General features: G+C 36.4%; 1 protein-coding gene across 2 annotated transcripts in view; it reads left to right on the plus strand.

Moving 5' to 3' along the window:
* Nucleotides 1–23,195, plus strand: part of LOC110457422 — a 42,976-nt gene that overhangs the window by 12,237 nt on the left and 7,544 nt on the right. The window contains exons 2-3 of one of the 2 annotated variants that reach the window (XM_021508700.1): nt 14,239–14,370; nt 18,874–19,117. In XM_021508700.1, the coding sequence (XP_021364375.1) occupies nt 14,249–14,370; nt 18,874–19,117 (366 nt within the window). In that variant the 5' untranslated portion in view covers nt 14,239–14,248. Of the gene's footprint in view, nt 1–13,801; nt 14,371–18,873; nt 19,118–23,195 lie in introns of those variants that run through there. The other variant, XM_021508699.1, reaches the window with a different exon arrangement.

Raw genomic sequence — 23,195 nt, forward strand, 5'->3', positions numbered from 1 at the left:
AGGCTTTGGATTCTGTCCCCTGGCCGAGACATACCAAAGTCTTTAAAAATGGTAGTTTCTACTCCTGCTTAACGCTCAGCGAATTAGGAGTGGGACGTTTGGTTCGCCCGTTGTCAGTATAATGTGACTGGGTGGGGCGTCCTGCTGGATGTCTTTGGCAGCATGTTTCAGTGAGGTAGCGCTATAAAGTCGGCATCAGTTCCGCGCTATCACAAGGAGACAAACACGAACATATGGCAGCCTCCCAAAATACACACGCATACACTACACGCATGCATCTTGCACACAGGGGAGGCCGTCCTTAAATGACATTAGCTGTTAATAGGACATTAAACAAAATCAAACCTAATCAAACCAAAGTTATGAAAACCTTAGGTATTCTATTTACAAGCGCTATTACGTTTTTATGACCTTAAAATAAAGAAAACTCACCTTGTAATAGATACTGAGAGTGCTGCAGAATGGCAAATTCTTATTATAATGTGAGATGGGATCTCATTTTATGAAACTGATCTTCTATAACGTCACAATTGAAGGAAATGCACCATAGGTACATTTAAAACCTTCTGATTACCCTCATTGGTTTTGTATTCCGTATTTCTGTTTGTTTATGTCCAAGAAAGTCTTATTTTTCTATACACACAATACTAGAACAAATCGAATTCGTCTGAATATGACTTTGGGATACAAATCTGACTGAATTTAATCTACACCACTCACTGCAGCATCTATCGTTTTCTTTCCTGTACTTCCTCATACCTTTAATATGAAATAGGCACTGCCTATAAGCGAGCGCACATAGTTCGGTAATCTTTGTGATGATAGTGTAGATCTCGGGCGCCTGCAGCGCCCCAGCTTAGGGCTTTAAGGTAACAAAACGAACAGAATCCCTCCTTAGGACAAAGGTGCGTCAAATATTCTGACATGAAAAAGAAATAAATGGTGGTTATAAAAAATAGAATCTTAATTAAGAAATGACAGAAATAGGATCTACTTTGCAAAGAAAATATTTGTTTAAAAGGCAAAGTATTGCAATGCAATCCATAGTCCCTCACCGGTAAGAATTGCTATCTTTAACAAACAGTAAACTTATGTCAGGAAGTATAGGTCACAGTGAGGTTAAAGGTCAAGTTATTGATCACAATGACCTAATTATGTACACTCTGACATCCCAAAATGTCCTTGTACACCAAATCTAGTTACTCCAGGTAAAAAAGTATATAAGATATGCCCCGGACAAACATTTTCAAAAGTAAAGGTCAAAGGTCAAGTCATATGTCACAGTAACCTAAACCTTCACACCAAATCTGGTTACTGCATGTGAAATAGTATAGATGATATGCCCCAGGACAAATATTTTCAAATGTAAAGGTCAAAGGTCAAAGCATAGGTCACAGTGAGGTCATACAACTGGAGTGACCTTCTAAATTCTTGCACTGTGCACGCTGCCATCCAAAGCTGTCGTTGTTCACCAAATCTGGTTATCCCAGGTGAAATAGTATAGAACATATGTCCCTGACAAACTTTCCTGACAGACGGACAGATGGGGTGCAAACCTAGCCCCCCTCCCCATTTTTTTCAGTTCATGGATGTTTGCCTAAATTGCCTAGCCCGATGCCCCGAACTAGTAAAAAATGTCTATGTTCACTATGAAGCATGAGTTGGGCTTGTATTTTTTTCTTCAAAATCAACCTGTAAACTATAGTTCACTTATTACTATGTTGTATATCTTAGCCCTGTCCTTTGCATGAGTGTATTCCTGGGTGGTGACAGACCTGGCTGGGGAAAACTTTGGTATTTGTCTATAATAATAATGATAATTTGAGGTTCCTATATACCGCTTTATTACAACCTAGTTCGTAGGTCATCTTGAAGTGTAGGACCTTTGCAACCAGCCAATATCGTTCTCAACTCCCTGGGGACCATACATCCGGTGCTGCCATTCCGGCACTCACAGTTAGCATTCTACAATTATAGCACTGCCCAACCACATACTCATTTATAGCTGAGTAGACTGGAACAAGCGGAGCAAAGTATCTTGCTCAAAGATACAACACAGTGCCGTGCCGTGACTCGAACCCGCAACCCCTCGGTCACGAGCCCAGTGTCCTACCACTAGACTACCGTGCCTCCGGATTGCCAGTAGGTGTTTTTCATTATAGGACACTTAATAATTCAACCATTCCAATGTTATAAGGTCACCATGCTGGGGTGACAGGACCCTGGGAGCAGTTAGTATGTGTATTAATCTTTTTATGACCTGCAAAGAGCATGGTCATTTCTAAGAACAGACAGACAAACAACAAACAACTGATGAATACAGCATCCTTCATTTACAAGCTTTACCTGGTCTGTAGGTGACATGCAAAGGCAATAAAATTAGCTCAAAGATGATTCTCAATCAGTATTAGGTAGCTATGGTACCCATTTTGTAACTCTAAACCAGCATTCAATTTCTCAATATTCCATTATTGGAGAAGCAATGGCTGCAATATCCATTCCTTTTGAATAACCAAATGATAAAAAAAAAATCATTTACATTTTAATATAAGAAAGCATTATATCGTGAACATATTTTGAACCTAAAGCATACCACTATACCAGTATCTTCAGAATCCAGATGCTGCAATAGATATAAACAGGACCATTGCAATTACAAAACAGAAGTGATAAATATACAACAGTGATCTCACCAAGTTATACAAGTGATACATGGACCTGAGTTGTAAAGCAATTATGTTATTTGTTGTAGTGATGTTAAAATCACGCAAAAACAAAATAAAGTTCATATAATCCAAAAAAGATTTTTTGAATTCCCTGAGAGAAATTCATATTAGGAGTGACCAACATATATTACTGATATCATTTATGGTGGGTACATAATTGTCTGACATACGGTATATATCGCTGACAATTTTCGAAAAAAAGGATATAGTGGAGGAATGAACGACACAGGAGTAATGAAATAACAATTTCAGATATAGCGACTTATTATTAATCAGGACCTTTCCATCCATGAAGAGTGTTTGATTCTAGCATATCTGGATCTGAAGAAGAAGAATGTTGAAATTTCAGCCAATTTTCCCTCTTTGGCCCCTCCCTATAGGCCCTAGGGAAGGGCCAGGTTCTTAATTTTCATACCATAAAAATTCAGTCACATGATAGTCATTCCAACCAACTTTGTTCCCACTGAGAGTAAACAAATATACCCAAAAATGTTATTTCCCAATATAAACAACAGTAAGGCCAAAAACAAGATTACATATGCTTTGGATAACCTGATCATGACCTACCTTAAATTTTCCTGTGGACCGTAGGGAACATTTTATCACCTACTTTGTATCCATGAAAATCATTTTAATTAATAGTCCGGCAAAGATCACATACACTTTAATTCTTCCTGTTATGGTCATGGGATCCTGACCACATTCTTGACAGAATAATAACCATTGAAATGCATAGAAATTCATTTAAATTCTTACATTTGTTATTACCCTGTAAGCATATATTGATCCATGAAATTAAAATGAGATTCTCTGGAATGTTGACAGAATTTTTTTTATTTGTTTTATCCTAAACATTAACCCCTTCTCAAGGAGGAATAAATGATCCAGAGGTAGGAAAATATTCATAAATTTGGAACAGGCCTACAGGACCGTAATTCCATCTATGAAGAGTATTTGATTCTAGCATTTCTGTGCCTGAATAAGAAGACCGTTGAAAATTTAGTCAATTTTACCTCTGTTGGGCTCAAACCCCTTGCAGATTAGATCCACATGTTATTCATAAATTTGGCTTGCATTTGACCATGTAAAATTAGTTCAGTGTTCTATAAAAAGTTACAACCACTTTGATCTTGATACCCTGAAATATGCACACATAAGGTACTACACTTTAAGTTGATAAGGTGATTTTAATATTCATGTTTTTTCGGTATGTAATTACCATCTCCATAACATATTTTTTGAATTAAGTTGCGAAGTGTTTAAATTGAATCAGTTGATGATTTTCTATATAAAACAACAGTGACCTTGGCCTTGACCTTGGAACCCTGCAACACAACAATGTCCGAAGTATACTCATACTTGACCTTTGCATAAAGTTTGACCAAAATCCATGAAGGAATGAAGTTGCTAAGTGTTTACATTGAATCGGGACGGGACGGACATGGGCAAAACTATATTTACTGGTGTGTATAGGTTTATTATTAACCGAAAGTACTAGTATCCTGAAACTGAGCCTCTTTGTGTTATCCATATGACTATGATACACCTATGTACCAAACTTCAGCTAGATATTTGAATATTGACAGAGTTATGATAAATTGAACTTTTACAATTGGTGGCGTGGTACACGTGTGTAAGGAAATCTACAGATCGTGAAGTATCTTCAAACTGTATCTCTAAAACTAATCTAAAATGTAATCGACATCAGAAGATATGTTATTCATATTCATGACTATAACAAACTTTATTGGATGCACAAAACCAAAACATCAAAAAGTTAAAAGCTTTTAAGAGTGCGTCAGTTATGAAATTATTTAGATTTGCTCAAGATAATATTAATGATTTCAGCTTTTGAAAACAAACCTGACGTGTTCAAAGCTGCAAGGCTTTTAAATTACCTCCAATAAAATACAGTAAAAACCTGCCACACTACATATTATATAATTTTGTAATTTATACACTTAACTTTTACACCTGTGTATATCTCGATGCGTAAGGCTATGAATACAAATAATATATTAAAGCAGTGCTCGTCATGAAGTTGTTTACAAACTAACAACTTAATTATGTAAACACCTCACAAACGTGATTTTTTTTTTAGAATATTTATCTTGACTGGACTTGATCTCTCGGGAAGTGTTGCATCAATAGTCTTAATATAGGTATTTGTGACCAGGTATCTCAATGATCTATGATAAGTGTTTGTAACCAGGTATCTCAGTGGTCTATAGTGAGAGTTTGTAACCAGGGATCTCAGTGGTCTATAGTAAGTTTTTGTGTAAAGGTATCTCAGTGAACTATATTTTTTGTGATCAGGTAACTCAGTTGTCCATAGGTAGTGAGTCTGTTACTGTTCGTGACTAGGTACATGTAACTCAGTGAACTATTACCAGTGATTGTGACCAGGTATCTCAGTGGTTTATAGTATAATTAGAGTGTGTGACCAGATATACCAATGACCTGTAAGTAGAGTTTGTGAGTGACTACGTATCTGAATGGATTATTACGTAGTTGAAAATTGACTAAAACGTTACATGTAATCAGTTAATCAATTTTTCATTTTCATATTTAAGAACTGATTATTTCACACGTTTCGAAAAGTGAAGCATATCAAAAATTAGTCAAAGTCATGGACCCAGGTCTAGTCCAATTCCTTGGTGGATTGACGAATCATATCTACATGTAGCTTTTTTTCCAGATCTCGTGAGATACGTCCCCTTAACACCTTTCGACTCATAGGTCAGACCACGGAATTAGATTGCTGTCTAAGTCCGTGTTAGAATTGACCATTTTCAGCCAGTAATTAAACTTGCTTAATTATTCTGTTACCTAATGATTTCATCATAAAGAACAACTAAAAAGACGATTGGCAATTTGACTCTATAAAGTTGTTTTTTTATATACACATCTTTTATAATTATTCATATTTTGTAATATTTTATTTTGAGCACACGGCTACTCTCCGATAAAAAAAAAAATCAAAAAGTTGGCAAGTATGCATTTATCATTTATAACCATATATCATTTGTTTACAAAAAAAATCAGTGCAATTAACGTCTTTATTAAATACAGATACAATTAAAGGTAGAACAAGTATTAGAAATAATAACGTTAATGGTAAAAGACATTGTACACGTAAAGGGGACTTACGTATTTCAACAAATTTTATTGGACAAAAAAAAATGAACAATTGGATGAGATTAGAGGCTTAGCCTATATAAGTCTTCTCTTAACCGGTATAGATGGACAGAAAGCATACATTTAATACATTGCTCAACAAGACACACTCATCTACACTANTGTGTTATCCATATGACTATGATACACCTATGTACCAAACTTCAGCTAGATATTTGAATATTGACAGAGTTATGATAAATTGAACTTTTACAATTGGTGGCGTGGTACACGTGTGTAAGGAAATCTACAGATCGTGAAGTATCTTCAAACTGTATCTCTAAAACTAATCTAAAATGTAATCGACATCAGAAGATATGTTATTCATATTCATGACTATAACAAACTTTATTGGATGCACAAAACCAAAACATCAAAAAGTTAAAAGCTTTTAAGAGTGCGTCAGTTATGAAATTATTTAGATTTGCTCAAGATAATATTAATGATTTCAGCTTTTGAAAACAAACCTGACGTGTTCAAAGCTGCAAGGCTTTTAAATTACCTCCAATAAAATACAGTAAAAACCTGCCACACTACATATTATATAATTTTGTAATTTATACACTTAACTTTTACACCTGTGTATATCTCGATGCGTAAGGCTATGAATACAAATAATATATTAAAGCAGTGCTCGTCATGAAGTTGTTTACAAACTAACAACTTAATTATGTAAACACCTCACAAACGTGATTTTTTTTTTAGAATATTTATCTTGACTGGACTTGATCTCTCGGGAAGTGTTGCATCAATAGTCTTAATATAGGTATTTGTGACCAGGTATCTCAATGATCTATGATAAGTGTTTGTAACCAGGTATCTCAGTGGTCTATAGTGAGAGTTTGTAACCAGGGATCTCAGTGGTCTATAGTAAGTTTTTGTGTAAAGGTATCTCAGTGAACTATATTTTTTGTGATCAGGTAACTCAGTTGTCCATAGGTAGTGAGTCTGTTACTGTTCGTGACTAGGTACATGTAACTCAGTGAACTATTACCAGTGATTGTGACCAGGTATCTCAGTGGTTTATAGTATAATTAGAGTGTGTGACCAGATATACCAATGACCTGTAAGTAGAGTTTGTGAGTGACTACGTATCTGAATGGATTATTACGTAGTTGAAAATTGACTAAAACGTTACATGTAATCAGTTAATCAATTTTTCATTTTCATATTTAAGAACTGATTATTTCACACGTTTCGAAAAGTGAAACATATCAAAAATTAGTCAAAGTCATGGACCCAGGTCTAGTCCAATTCCTTGGTGGATTGACGAATCATATCTACATGTAGCTTTTTTTCCAGATCTCGTGAGATACGTCCCCTTAACACCTTTCGACTCATAGGTCAGACCACGGAATTAGATTGCTGTCTAAGTCCGTGTTAGAATTGACCATTTTCAGCCAGTAATTAAACTTGCTTAATTATTCTGTTACCTAATGATTTCATCATAAAGAACAACTAAAAAGACGATTGGCAATTTGACTCTATAAAGTTGTTTTTTTATATACACATCTTTTATAATTATTCATATTTTGTAATATTTTATTTTGAGCACACGGCTACTCTCCGATAAAAAAAAAAATCAAAAAGTTGGCAAGTATGCATTTATCATTTATAACCATATATCATTTGTTTACAAAAAAAATCAGTGCAATTAACGTCTTTATTAAATACAGATACAATTAAAGGTAGAACAAGTATTAGAAATAATAACGTTAATGGTAAAAGACATTGTACACGTAAAGGGGACTTACGTATTTCAACAAATTTTATTGGACAAAAAAAAATGAACAATTGGATGAGATTAGAGGCTTAGCCTATATAAGTCTTCTCTTAACCGGTATAGATGGACAGAAAGCATACATTTAATACATTGCTCAACAAGACACACTCATCTACACTAACAAACATATAGGCTAGAACATTCAACCAAGTTATAATTATAAGAAAGAAAAAGAAACATTATTTGATGACATTTGAAAACTTATAAAACACTTTCTTAGCAAATCATATATATGTTTGTACACTCAGACCACATTCCATAACACACATACACACACACCCTCACATACACACATATATATATATAATATGCATTAAGGAGACTTAATGGAATGCTTGATGTTTGTCATTTTTTGTAAGTTTCGTTGTTTTTAATTAAATAGAAGAGACAAAACTGATTAAATAACTTGTAAAAAGAAACTTTTTTCAACACGTCTAAATACATTTTGTACATCAAAAAAGCATGGCAATGTATTGTCCTTAACACATTACAAACTACCAGCAATTGCCGCCTTGTTATATATAAATGAATCTCGAATCCCCCTCGACTTCCCATCTTGAACCTCTGAAATACACTTTATATGCTATGTTGATAAGGGTCTCAGCATTATTTGTTCTGTGACCCATATCAGTATAGCATGTGTGACTGACTTGAAGCAAATCAGACCAGGGTAGGGAGGGGGACGGGGGAGTCATGTTGTGACACAGACACGAACTGACAAAGTAGGCTACGCATACTTACTTTTAACCCACACATGCGCGGACATACATGTATCTCAGGCGGCTCATCAACATTGTCGTTGATAAACAGAGAATCTCTTCGCCTGACCGGTTCTCCTTTGCACTGAAGTGNAAGGGAGTTGAGAAGTTGATCCGTGAAATCAAAGTCAGTAAGGCTAGCGGTCCAGACAACCTTCCAAATCGTGTCCTTCAACAGTGCTCAAACGAACTTGCCCCTGCAATGACCCATATATCCAAACAATCAATCCTGACCGGTGAACTCCCTGATGACTGGAGGAATGCCAACATCACACCAATCTTTAAGAAGGGTAATCGCCATTAACCCAGCAACTACAGGCCAGTGTCGCTCACGTGTGTGTGTTGTAAACTGGTTGAGCATATTATCTGCCGCCACCTCAGGAACCATCTCGAGGAATACAACATACGGACACATCTACAACATGGCTTCAGGTCAGGACACTCCTGTGAATCTCAGCTACTAATTACCACCTATGACATCACCAGCATGTACGACAGGAAGCTACAAGTGGACACTGCCATCCTGGATTTCAGTAAGGCCTTCGACAAGGTTCCCCATTCAAAACTCCTGTACAAACTAGAGAATTTCGGTGTGAACCCCGACATACTAAAATGGATCAAGGCCTTCCTGACATCACGGACCCAACGAGTACTTGTAGACGGCAGCCATTCAACACGAGTTAAGGTAGATTCAGGGGTCCCCCAGGGGACGGTCCTGGGACCTATACTCTTCCTCTGTCACATCAATGACTTGCCCGACTGCGTAACATCTACTGTACGTCTATTTGCTGATGATTGTCTGCTATACCGTCCAATTCGATGCCTCCAAGACCACCTGGACTTCCAAAAAGACCTCAAGTCCTTGGAAGAATGGGCAACGAAATGGGGTATGTCTTTCAACGCGTCAAAATGTTATATCCTGAGAACATCAAGATCCAAATCGCCTAGTGCCTACAACTACCAACTGTCGGGCCAATTACTCAAAGAAGTAGAAGAAAATCCATACTTGGGGGTGACCATTCACAACTCCATGAAGTGGGACTCTCATATCCGTATCACAACCAACAAGGCAAATTCCACTCTAGGATTCCTAAGACGAAACCTACGAAAGTGTCCAGCGTCACTGAAACTGACAGCATACAAATCGTTGGTGAGATCCGTCCTGGAATACAGCTGTACGATATGGGACCCTTACCAACAAAACAACATCCACTCGCTGGAAAAGGTACAACGCCGCGCTGCCTGATTTATAACATCAAACTATAGAAGGGACAGCAGTGTAACAGAAATAATGGGCAAACTAAAACTAGCACCACTAAAGGATCGCAGGAGAGACCATCGGCTTGCCCTCTTTTATAAGATCGTGAAGGGGCTAGTGGCCATACCTGTAGATCACATATTGACTCCATCAAACACCCGTACCAGATCAAAAAATAGTGAAAATTACCGACATTTCCAGTGTAATACGGACATATTAAAAAAATCTTTTGTTTTCCTCGAACAACAACAGAGTGGAATAACCTACCAGAAGACCTCGTCAAAATGCAAGAACTTAAAAGCTTCAAGACAGCACTACAAACTGAAACAATATAAACTAAAAGCGCACTCCTCCAACCCTGGAATTTATACTCAAATTTGAGGTCTTCCAGTAATATAGGGATATAGAAGTGACTAGACTTGCACCGGCCTATCTTTCGTGAAGCTGATATAGTGACAAACACATTGAAATCAGTAGTCCTTTGAGTCAAACATAATACCTGTCTGTGAAAGGTCAAAACTGGTAAAATTCGCTCCATAGCTACTCTAGTCGATCATTTGAGTTGGCCTTTGCCCTCCCGTGTTCCTATTTCCAGGCGAAGTAGTCGAGACTACCGGCGAAGTTGATCTGTTCCGGTCTTTTCAACCAATCAGAATGTGGCAAATTTTGAAGCCCGCGACTTTCAGACCACAAATATTTTTATTGCTTAACCTGATTCGTCAAAAATGTCGAAAACTTAAATTTTTAAACCCGTTTTAATGAAGAAACATTTAAAACCATAACGAAGACGTTTGCAAAGTTCACGCAAATAAGTTACGATGTGAAACATATTTTCTATTCCAGCAGTTTAACACGGTGTTTTTTAGCTTCTGATCTATTAATAACCAATCAGAGCGTCGCAAATTTTAAAGTCCGTTCTGCACGATGTAAAGGAAAACGATCGCATAGTATTGTAGTTTCGTTTTGTGTTACTATATATAGATTTTTGCTTGAACTATATATATACCACGCATACGATACAAAAAGAGCTCGCTGCGCTCGCTTTTAATTCCTGGTGCCTTGGTTGGCAGTTCCCTAACTTTTAGACTTAGAGTTGACGTTCACGCAAGTGAGGAAGGCAAAGGGCTCTATCCACATGCCGTGCGGCATGGCATTTAAATTAGGTAGCACTGTCAAGTTGAGCGTTCGCCCCTGTGAGGGAGGCTTTGAGTTCTTCCCCCTTGCCGAGACATACGAGTCTGAATAAAATGGTAGTTTCTACTCCTGCTTAACGCTCAGCAATTTAGGAGTAGGACGATTAGTTCGCCCGTTGTCAGTATAATGTGACAGGAAAGGCCGTCCTTAAATTACCATAGCTGTTGATAGGACGTTAAACAATACTTAACCAAACCAAACTATTGCCAAGATTGCATCATATCCACGCTATAGTAAGGCCACAAATATACCGCCTCAAGCACAAATACACATAACCAATCGTAAAAAATAGTACACACGTGGCACATCCTTAAATGATTCTATATGTTAATTGGACTTTGAACCCTAAATCATCCACAATTAATTAACTAGTTAAAGTAGATCAGTGTTTTTTAAGCTGCCCATCGCACCAGCTGTATGCTCCCCAAGGAGTTGAGAAATATATTAGCTGTTTGCAAATTCCCTATAACCGCGGATAGTAATTTGTAAACCGCTTTGAGACGGCCTACGAACTAGGTTTTGATAAAGCGGTATATAAGAACATCGAATTATTGGTAATATTATTGAAACAAAATATGCGTTGTATCTGCGTCACTGTATAATATAGCTTTGTTACCACTACATCTCTATTCAACCTTTGCCAATTCCTTCGGCTTTTTATTGAGCAAAACACATATTTCTAGCTTCTTTACAGGGACTTGAATTAATACAAAATAAACTCATATTTTAGTCATCTTCTGTGAGGCTTCCGTTCAATGCATGAAATCTGATCAATAATGTTTCAATGTATCACACTCACAATAGAAATAAATATTTTGTCATTTTCTTTTTATACATACGTCAATTTTTTCTTTAAATTTTTCTATAAATTTCTTTTAAAGAATATGGTCAATTTCTTTATGTAAACATGGCCAATTTCTGTGTATAGTATATGTGGATTAATTTGTTGTGTACTGAGAGTACTTCATTTGATATGCATGTGAAGTCGCAACAAAAGCTCTGACTTCAGAGAGATCGTAACAACCATTCCAGCTGTGCCCCAGGTATCTACCGGCAACTTCATAACAGTAATTGAGTGATGATTATCTTAAAGTATTGAGGTAAAACCAAAAATTACATTGCATCCATATGTACTGTAATCGAAACATCTAACATACCTTGTTATTTAATTAAGTCGAGATTGTACGTTATTTAAATAAACACTTATATGGGAATACCAGGTTATGAAAAGGCAGATCGCGCATACAAAGCGGCTTTATTGCTACCACCTGTTGATATTAAACTTCATTCAACAGATTTTAAATCGTTAATAACAAATTTGGTAAGGTCAAAGTAGCAAAATATTTGGAATCAAAGCGGAGACAATACATTACACTGTGTCAAACCTAACATCGGTAAATGGTATCCAAGCTATAGAGAAAACCGCCGAGGCGATGTTGTCCTTGCCTGTCTCCGGAATGGTCATTCCTACATAACCCATTCTTATTAATTGAAAAACGAAGACCAGCCTCAATGCATAGCATGTCACGAACTTTTTACAGTAAAACACTTGTTATTATATTGCATTGACTTTCAGCCAACAAGAAGATTATTTTATGATAATATAACAGATCTATATCACTTTTCGAAAAAGTCAGTATCTCTACAATTCCTTACTATCTAAAAACTGTCGGTCTGTTCAGAAAGATATAACTAGATCATAGCCACGTTTGCAATGTATTCAAAGTTGACTTTTGTCTTTTACCTGTTCGTTCGTTTGATGTTTTTCATTTAACATGTTTTGTCTACTATATTGGCCATAATGACCTCTTTTGTGTTGATGGGCCGTTAAGAATATAATAATGATAATAATAATACTGATAACCATAGCTTGACAAAGGGACCAGTTGATCTTGAAACGTCGCGACACGTTTGATACGTGCATGAACATTGTTTGTGTATACAGTTAAACTTTGATATTACTGAAAATGAGTTTATGTGTTAAAATACTGTGTTGATTGTTTTCACATTTTCGGGATGCTGTGTTGATTGATGTATTTTTTTTTATCTTGGCAGATGTAACAAAATGGGCTGTCAATTAGGTACAATTGTAACTAATTATAAAGAATAGAACTTATAAACAATAGAAATGTATGAGGTCAAATTTTATGATTGGGATATCACCGTGCGTTGATTGTGATAGCACCGTGCGTTGATTGTGATATCACCGTGCGTTGATTGGGATAGCACCGTGCGTTGATTGGGATAGCACCGTGATTTGTAGCTAGTGCCATAGGGCTATCCATCTAGTGGCGACAAGGTAAGTCAAGGATGACGTAGGGATAGAACCGAGATTGAGAAGTCTCCAAAACAGACAAGGTTACTGTCATTGTCATATGGTACATCTAGCATTGTTGTTTTGAAAGAGGAAAGTCAAATTAGATGTTGTATTAGAAGTAAGATTACATTGCTACACGTGCTTCGTAACTTGTACATGTACAATAGGTGGGACCTACTCATGAATCGTTAATGTTAGATAGGTTGTTAAACGTACGCGGGGGAAGATTTAAAAAGTAGTCCATAGTTAGGAGTTGGGAGTCGAGGTTCGAGAATGTCAGCATCTGGAGAGAGAGAGAGCCGAGGCAGGGAAGGTCTCGGCCGGAGGGGAAGGGGATGGCCCGGGTACGATACTTTTTGTGCTTAAGAACTATGGGTTTGTTGTTGTTACTCTTTATAATCTGTGTGCAGGTAGATTGCTGTCGTGTTCCAGAAATATGTTAAAAAGGACATTCATTAGATTTAAGACTGTCGCGGCCACAATGCGAAGTAAATAAAACGTCGAAGTCCACATGTGTTGTTAGCCTGTTATGTTACACAGATACAGCAATACACTTTCGAGATCAGCTGTTGTACGATTGCTTTCTCCTTGTTTGCATATCTACGTTTAATAGTAGCAGAAGCTGAGTATACTTTATCTTATTTGGCATATTGATATTATGCATTATCCTGGGGTTGTATATATCTTATTTGTCTTATTTGGCATATCGATGTTAATACAACTTCGAGATGCTGTGTTTACTTTTCCCCTATATGTCTTACCTGGTTAGATAAAGGTAGTCATGTGATATCATTCTATATGTTAATGCCGTAACCGCAAACACGTTAAATGATTGACATATAGTTCTGGTAATTTAAAAGTATGAGACACATATTAAGAAAGAAGGCATTCATCCTTGTAAATACAACCGTGCTAGGTACAGTATCATCAAGAGTGTAAATTAAATGTCCACGTATTTTGATGAAACATACTCCTTTAACTTACATATACCCCTACCTTATGATATTAAGTGATGGTCATTTTAGAGTCAGCAACATGACAGGAAAGAGCAAGATATGTACGCTGGTGCTACTACTGTACGTGACAGAGGTCGCTGGAGCGATGGTCAATAATTCTGAATGTCCTGTCATTTTGGAGACGTCTAATGGGACCACAGGGTTAGTATTTCTATTTATAGATGCACATTGTTTTATATCGCCTCAGATTATATATATTACATTAGACTTGTAATAAACATTATTATTATTATTGATAAATAAGATGTAAACAAACACAAAAGTGCATAGTGTGACACGCTGTTTGTTATGCTTATTATATTTGTCTATATAAACATACGATGTACGTATATAAAAGTAATTGATTCAAACAAGCAAATTGATTTTTATGCATCATAATATATTAAGCGTCAATGCTTTGGGTGGTCGTGTGGCGCAGTAGATAGCATTCTTGCCTTTCACCAAGGCGGCCGGGGTTCTATTACCCGATCTGACGTAAACAGGTATGGGGTCACCTGCCCGACCACGTGGGTTTTCTCCGGGCACTCCGGTTTCCTCCTACATTAAGACCCGCCGCGTACTTACATCCTGCCAAAAATAATGATTAATGTAAATTATAAAAACTTGTTCCATAATTGTTTTAAAATAAAACATAAAATGTTATATTTATATTATAAGCGTCAATGCGGACATGGTTTCTTGACAGTGTCCCCAATAATTTCTTTTAACACAAAACATCTCTGCATGGATGCATCCGGTTCCTCGGTGTTCTCAGTGAACATAAAATTCAGCGATAGCTAAAAAAGCACATAAAATTCAGTGATAGTTTACATTGCAGACAAAAGTATCAGTCAAATGTTGAATAGCGATTTGCTTGGTTTTCACGGCGATGTTAATAATAAATCAAAACGATCTACAAAGTATTATAGAACAGAGACCACACTTTGTATTTGAGCTTGGTATCTAACTGATTTTGTTTTTCATTTTGCTTTCAGTCACACTACACATTTATAACTTACTTCTTGTAGCAAAGCATTTGTAGACGCACAATTTGTCTACGCTGTCTACACTTTGTGATGACAATGATGACAATGATGACAATTTTACTCTGTAACAGAGCACGACAGTGTCCTATATACGCATGTATAGTATATAATTCACATACATTTGAATGCACGTTTTGCATGATTGAGTGTATAATAATTGTGAGAAAATGTTTGCGGAATGTATGCTTTTCCATCATTTGAATCAGGATGTTGATTATGTATTTCTTTTTAATGAAATACCATTGAACGTGCTATTGTGTGTCTTCCACCATTCGAATAACACAAGATGACCGAGATCATCCAATTATTTAACTTGTGTCGTTATTTTGTCCTTGCAAACATTTGTCACATGATGCCTCTTTTTCATTTCACCAACAAACCGAAGTCACAGTGCATGTCGTAAGGTCCGGCAGTAGAGTTAGTGGTTTAACTGTACAGTCTAACGTGGATGTGAAGAAATGTTTTGATAGTTAAGAAGGCGTAAGGTATTTTGCAAAGCATTGCGCTTTTATGATTTGTTGGTTAATAAAACCAACAGGCACATGTATAGTTACTCACCGATCAAAACATTCGTTACATCAGAGACGTGGAACAATATTAAAAACCCTCCGCAAAAATCGGATTATTAGTTTAAGCTTATCCCACGTAATTACTACAAGGAAAGTATGATGAAAGAGGACTCGCTAATAGTGGGAAAATATACAGTTATTCTCACAATTTTTGAAAACAATTATTGATCTTCATATTTTTGGTCAATATCATTTTTAGGTATAGATGATAAGTTTCGTGTTTCAGTCTTTTATAGACTCATACACGTTCGCTGTTCCACCTTTGACGTAAACGCTACTGAAATGCTACACAAACGGTACGCAAGCGCTGCGGAAATGGTACAGAAGTGCTACGGATGACGCTTACAAACGTTGGATTCGTTTGTATTACAACAACGGGTTTATATAAAAAGAGGAAGCATATAAAACATCTAAAACGAAACGAATATACCCACAATGCATATGAAGAAACATCAGTTAACTGTAGGTTATATGGAGGCCCATTAGCATGATTTAAATTTTGCCATTTCGTTTAGTTAATGGTATGAGTCTGAAATAAACAGAAATGTCTCGTGAATTATAGAGATAAAGGTCGATCAAATATTGCTATTTGTTTTCATCACAAAGCCTGACCTGACATCCGCTAAAAAGATCAACTCGAGTAATAATAAGCTATGTTCAGAAAATATTTCCAATTTCTTACCGAATGAAAGTCTCGTTAATATTGACAGTGAACATAATGGTTACGGATACGATTAATTTCGGGAAACTTAACAATTAATAGGCCTAACAATAGAAACAAATTATAGAATGTCCGACTCCTATGTTATGAGTGCAGTACTTCTTAATAATACGGCTATGGGTTTTCTTTATCGATCATAAATATGTAGGTATCTATACTGACTTTTCTACAGGTAAATCTGACCTGTCTGAACCCTTGTACTGGAGAAACTATGGCTGACTGGCACACCCTGAGGGTTGTGTATACTGCAGAGGGTAGAGGGGTCCAATTTCAGATATTATAGGCATTGAAACCACAGTCAAACCTCAATAAGTGTTTTGCTGTTTGTCCTAAATAGGCGTTGATCAAGGAGGATGGGACTGAAGGCGATAGCCTCCTTATCAGGTTCCAGGGGGAAATAGTCATGGTAGAGCAGAGCAAAGTTAAGGGGGGAACTAATTTTGTTTTATTTAATATATACATGTATCACTAATTTTACTTTTTTAAAGGGGGGGGGGGTAATATATCACTGTCAAGTTGCTCATAGTATATAATTCAACATGAAAACGTAATAATCGTTAAAGGAAGTTGATTACATTTTCCTCAAACTTCAAGTTAACGAGTCTCGGTAATAAAGGAATATTCGTGAAACTGGTGATGGGACATGAGCTGTGTCCGTGTCAACCTTTTTCCATATCTTGATAAATGACATCCGTTAGAACTGGACTAAAACACAATTGCTTCTCAGTACGCAAATGAGAGTGGTACATGTATCTGGTAGTCCAGTCGTCATGTAAAAAGTATCATCCGAGCTAGTGAAAATATTACACCAGTGCAGAAACGTATATATTATACTTTAAAGTAAACGTCTCTGACCGCTGTCAGACTTTTTGTGATTTTTTTTACATTATTTCATATGTGCTCAATACATGTAAGTGTAAGCGCTACAACGTTTCATCTTTTATTTCACAATACATGTACGCAATATCATTGCCAGGTCAATCCCAATCTCTGATACTGTCCACTGTGTAACTTACTAAGGGCGCCAAGTGGTACTTTTTGGTGAGCTGAAATAGGTCAATTATCTTTTTCATTGAACCATGTAAGTTCAGTAGTTTCGTTTGGTTTAATTTTGTTTAATATCCTATTAACAGCTAAGGTCCTTTAAGGACGTGCCTCCGTGTGTTTAGTGTATACGTGTGTGTATGCAGGAGACAGGGTATGTTAGTGTGCTCGCCTCCTTGTGATAGTGCGGATCTGATGCCGACTTTATTGTGCTATCTCACTGAAATACCATGTCGAAGGCACAAAGCACAGCATTCCGCCCGGTCACATGATACTGACAACGGGTGAATTGCAGTGAGGTAGCCCTATAAAGTCGGCATCAGTTCCGCGCTATCACAAGGAGACAAACGTGAAATATCGCATCCTCCCAAAACACACACCCATACACAACTCGCATGACCATGTATATGTTAATTCACAATATCATATTTAAAAAACTGACATTTCTTGCTTCCTCTTAAGACGCTTATAAGAATTGGAATACTTTTCACATAATGCGGATTATAACGATTTCGATAATTCGTTTGGACAAATGTATTTTCCGTAAACTTTGCAAACGAACGTTTCACAAACGGTTGTTGAATGGAAAGATGTAGACGCAAATGGTACGGAACTGGTACGGAAACGCTACGCAAGTGCTACGCAAGCGCTATGAAAACGGTACAGAAATGCTTCGATAACGATACGCTGAAAGTGGAACAGCGAACGTCTATGGGTCTGAAACACCGGTTCTTATAAACAGTCTTATAAACGATAAATTTACGCTATCACATTACAGGTTATGCATATAAAAGTTTAGCTGGGGGTAATTCTCAGTTCTTACAGTAATATAATTTCAAGATTGTTTAGTAAATTGAAGTCATCATTTAAAGTAACCAGATAGTTATAAAATTACACATTGATTTAGATTTTGAATTTCTCAAACTGTATCATCTTATCTGTGATATGAACCCCACTCAATCTGGATTGGATACAGCAGGCAGATATGTCATACGAAACTATTAAACGGGGAAAAATCAAATAGTTGCAATAGGTCCAACAATTTGGAATAGTCTGCCAGCATCTTGAAAAACTATCATTTATTGTAATTTACTAATAACTAATTAGAACCCCTTGCAGAAGTAGGGATTTGAGTGTTCGCCCAAGTGAGGTAGGATATTGTTTGTTGGCCCTAGGCCGGAGCATACCAATACCCTTAAAACTGTTATTGTCATTCCCTGCTTACAGTTCAGCATATAGAAAAATCACAGTAAATAAATAAACAATATCATCTCTATCTATTTAGCCCCAAACCTGTCCTAGAGAAACACGAGTCAGCCTTGCTAATACTCCTTGGATTCGGTGGGTTCTCCGTCATTCTTGCTCTGATACACAACGCAATAAGGAAGCACGTCTTTCATGATAAAAACAACCTTGACACGACCTTTGACGCTGGAGGTGATGTGAGTACCAGTTTGACGGCCGTCACTGTAGCATCACAGTTGTTTTGGCCTGCTGACATCCTCCAGAGTGCAACTATAACAACGAAGGTAAGTGAAGTTTTAAACTATTTCACAGTAATGAAAGAGTTCTATTGCAAAACTTCAAGCTTTTGCGTAGATGTTCACGGAGAAACTTTTGTAAGTACAATGTACCAAAATGTTGCTGCAATGTATCAGTAAAGATACACCCACGCTATATGGTATGTTACATGCATGCATAAGCTTTACGATTAAAATACAGTTTATTGAATAATCTAGTACAAACTTGTACACCTTTTCGTTCCTCTAAGGGTTTGATTGTTTATATCATAGATCTGTATGCATTTACTGTAAGTGTGTATTAATTGGTTTGGTTTGGTTTAATTTTATTTAACGTCTTGTTCACAGATAAGGTTATTTAAGGACGTGCGTCCATGTGTGTAGTGTATGCGTTCTTGCGTGTGTGTATGCAGGAGACAGGGTATGTTGGTGTTTCAATGAGGATTAATCAAACACAATAACAAAGCATTAAATTTGTCATATTTTTTTTAGTATCTTGTTTCAAAATCTAAATGTGTAATTCAGAACGGCGTCGGAAACATTTCATATAAAAAAGCAGGAAGACAAAAGCAACACAAGATGTATTTGTATGTAAATTGTTTTCCAAAGGTACACAATAGCTGGCGAAACTGTTTGAACGGTACACATTAGCAAGCAAAAACATGTACACCGGTACAAATTTAGCAGACGAAAACGTGAGACTGATAGACCTTTAGCGGCGTCGTAGATTGGAAAAATTACAGAGATGGAATAACATCATTTACATCCACCGAAATTGGTAACGCGAAAAACTTTTTCTGAAAGGGTAACAGTCAATTTGACCAAATGTGATAAAATAAGCATTCAGGTGTTCTCTTATAGGATGTGAATTTTGTTCGAATTAAATAACATAATGGGGTCAGGAATATAAATCAAAACAAGGTATCACAAGTGATACACATCCCCTCGCATTCACACATTGTGACATATTTAAGAGGAAATGAAGAAAGTTTTTTTTTCTAAAAATAGTAACAGTCACCTTGAAATTAACGTCTAAACCCGAAACGAGGAATTGTTAAAGGTACGCTGGAATCACGTTTCGTGAAATTTCGTTGAGGTAGAGTGATTTCATTTTTTTTCTAAAAATATTACAAGTGACCCTGATCTTTAACGCAATAACCCGAAATGCGCACTTATTAAGGGTATTGTCATATCAAACACTTAAAGGTTCAGGAAACGCTGTTGGGGAATGAAGTCGGTAGAGAGATGACAGAGTTTTTTTTCTATAAATAGTAACAGTGACCTTGACCTTGTACATAGAAACCCAAAACGCAAACTTGTACTAAACACTTGTATAACGTTTTATCAAATTCCTATTAGTAATGAAGTCGCTAGAGTGATGAAAACGTTTTTTTCTCTACAAATAATAGCAGTCACGTGCACCTTGACATTCAACGTAGAATCCCGCAACGCGTACTTGTTAAAGGCATTCCCATACCAAAACACTTGTATGGATTTCATGTGAGCGATGAGAAAGAGTGTAACATACGTACGGGCGGAATCCTGTATCCCCTCGAACTTTCGTTGCGAGGGGATAATAATGTAGAAATAAAAATATATATAGTCCAACAATATTTCTTTCTGCTTACTTATTTCAGTCACTGTAACTTAATCACTCAGCGAATAATGTCACTAAACGGTAGTTTAATATACAAAAACGGCATGAGACTGGAGTAAAACTGTTATCGTAGACTTCAGGACGTGTATAAAACTGTTCCAACAACCTATAATAATATCATCAAAAAATCCAAAACTGTCACCAGATTTGTTCAGCATTGATGACTATAGTCTTCTTTAAAATATACGTGATGTCAATGTACTCTTATCTAAATAACAGAACCTTCCAAAAATAACAATTTCTTGTATCTTTATAACTCTCTATGCATGTCCATTCAATCAACCCACAGCACATGCCAGTACGTTTTTTGTTGTTAAAACCTTTAATTGCTTTTAAAATAAATCGTTACGCTCTCTCCAACATAAATAACTCTTTCAGTGATAAAATCCATTGCTCTCAACCATATAGTGCAGGCGCATAATCAGTTTTACGTGCTAGAATGTGCACCACTCTTTATTAAACTCATTTTACCACTTTTTAATTTGCTACAAGCACATGTTTTAAATGTATTATTTAGCGTAATACCAACGTGAACAATATCTTCAACTTCCGGTATAATATTGTCATAAAAACTAGTTGTTCTGACCAAAATACATCAAACTAATTTTGGTGAAAGAAAACAAAAATCTGCATTTTTTACTATAATCCTCGAACATTCTTAGCATGTATTCCAAATCAGTATGTTTATTGCTTACGAGGCATATATCATCAGCTTTAGTGAACACGTTATTTCCAATGTCAATGATCATTGCTCCCTTGCTACTCTGTTCAATATTGTTGCAACCGATTCATAATTATTTTTACACATTTTTGCATTGAAATTGACACAACTTTCTAATCCTTTGCACCTGTGAATCCAGTGGCTTTATGAATAATTGTACAATTGGCATGATTATTTTTATTTTTTAGCATTTTGACAGCATTGGATTGAATAATACTGAGGTAGGGATAGGTGGTATTGAAGACTTCCCACGGACTATCTAACATTTGTCATTTATACATTAAAGGATTCACACGAGTTAGTTGTACATTTCATCCTCACTTACATGTCTATCAATCGGCACTCGGCATTCTACAGCAATTTTTACAACAGGTTAAATGGATCTTAAGAAGTCAATATAGTTGTGAAATGAGAAATTTAAATTGAATACAGGTCAATAAACTCTATATCTTGGTCATCAAAAGAATAACTGTATATTTAAACTGAAATATTTTCTAAAGAATACATTAAAGTGCGGATGGCCCTCGTATCGTGAGAACCTATCACAATACATGTGTGTATCATCATAACAAACAACCGCCCTATACAAAGGACAACTAAGTTATAATATATCATCCTATTAACATGTTATTACGAAGCTAAACGTACTATTTACTTATCTTTAATCTGGTGTCATGCCATTTCTATTTACATTTGGATTGGTAACTTGTCTTAAGTTGTTTTACTTGTCCTGTGATATGATGATAAGTAAAGCGTCAGATTTCTCCACCAATGTATAAATGCATTTGGAAATAAACATTTAAGTTGTCGAAACCCTAATAAACTGTCATTCTTTGCAGAGAAATTGGCTGAGAGAATATTAATACCTGTCACCTTTCGAAAGAGTTTATAATTTAGACTGCTGTCTATGCGATTGGATAAAAAACGATAAATATATAAATCAAAGAAAATGTTTACAAGTAGATATACCATTTTGTCAATGTCTTTTTATCATGTTGTGTGTGATTAGGTCCTGTATGGACAGCAGTAGGAGACAGCACGCCGAAGCGACTGTTTTGATCACGGCTATCACAGTATCGTGACTGTCGTGTCAGCAGACGGTCTTACTGTCTTTATCACAATCGGATACTCCTTTTCTGTGGTAGGGAGTGCTGCGCATTGAAAGTAACCGGTTAAGTAATACTGGAGAAGTACAACAAAGATAGTAGAGAGGAGAGACCAGACGCAGAGTAATCCAACCATTCATTTAATACCAGGGGGCTTCCTGAATAATTGACTCTTATTATATTGAGAGGAGATCGGAAGTATATGCAGATTTTATTGACAATCAAAAAGCGTTCAACACTGTATGGATCAAAGGGTTAATGTATAAAGTGTATAAAGGGGGATTCTATAGCAAATTTTGGAGAATTTTATATAACCCATTTATTAATGTTAAAGCATCAGTGCTTTTCGAAGGCAAGCGAAGTCAGACGTACCCTATAGGACGGAATAGGTCAAGGTCGAGTTATCTCTGCTTGGTGTTTCCTTGTTATGATTGACGACCTTACTTGTGAGTTACACAATTGAGGTCTTGGACTTACGATAAAAGACATACACGTACCATGCGTGTTATTAGCGGACGACACATTAGTATTGTCAGACTCTATAGGGCTTATACATACTCTACTCGTTGGCGTCTCAACTATAACTCTACAGAGAGCTCTCTA

Source organism: Mizuhopecten yessoensis, unplaced genomic scaffold, assembly GCF_002113885.1.
Source record: "Mizuhopecten yessoensis strain PY_sf001 unplaced genomic scaffold, ASM211388v2 scaffold9133, whole genome shotgun sequence".
NCBI lineage: Eukaryota > Metazoa > Mollusca > Bivalvia > Pectinida > Pectinidae > Mizuhopecten > Mizuhopecten yessoensis.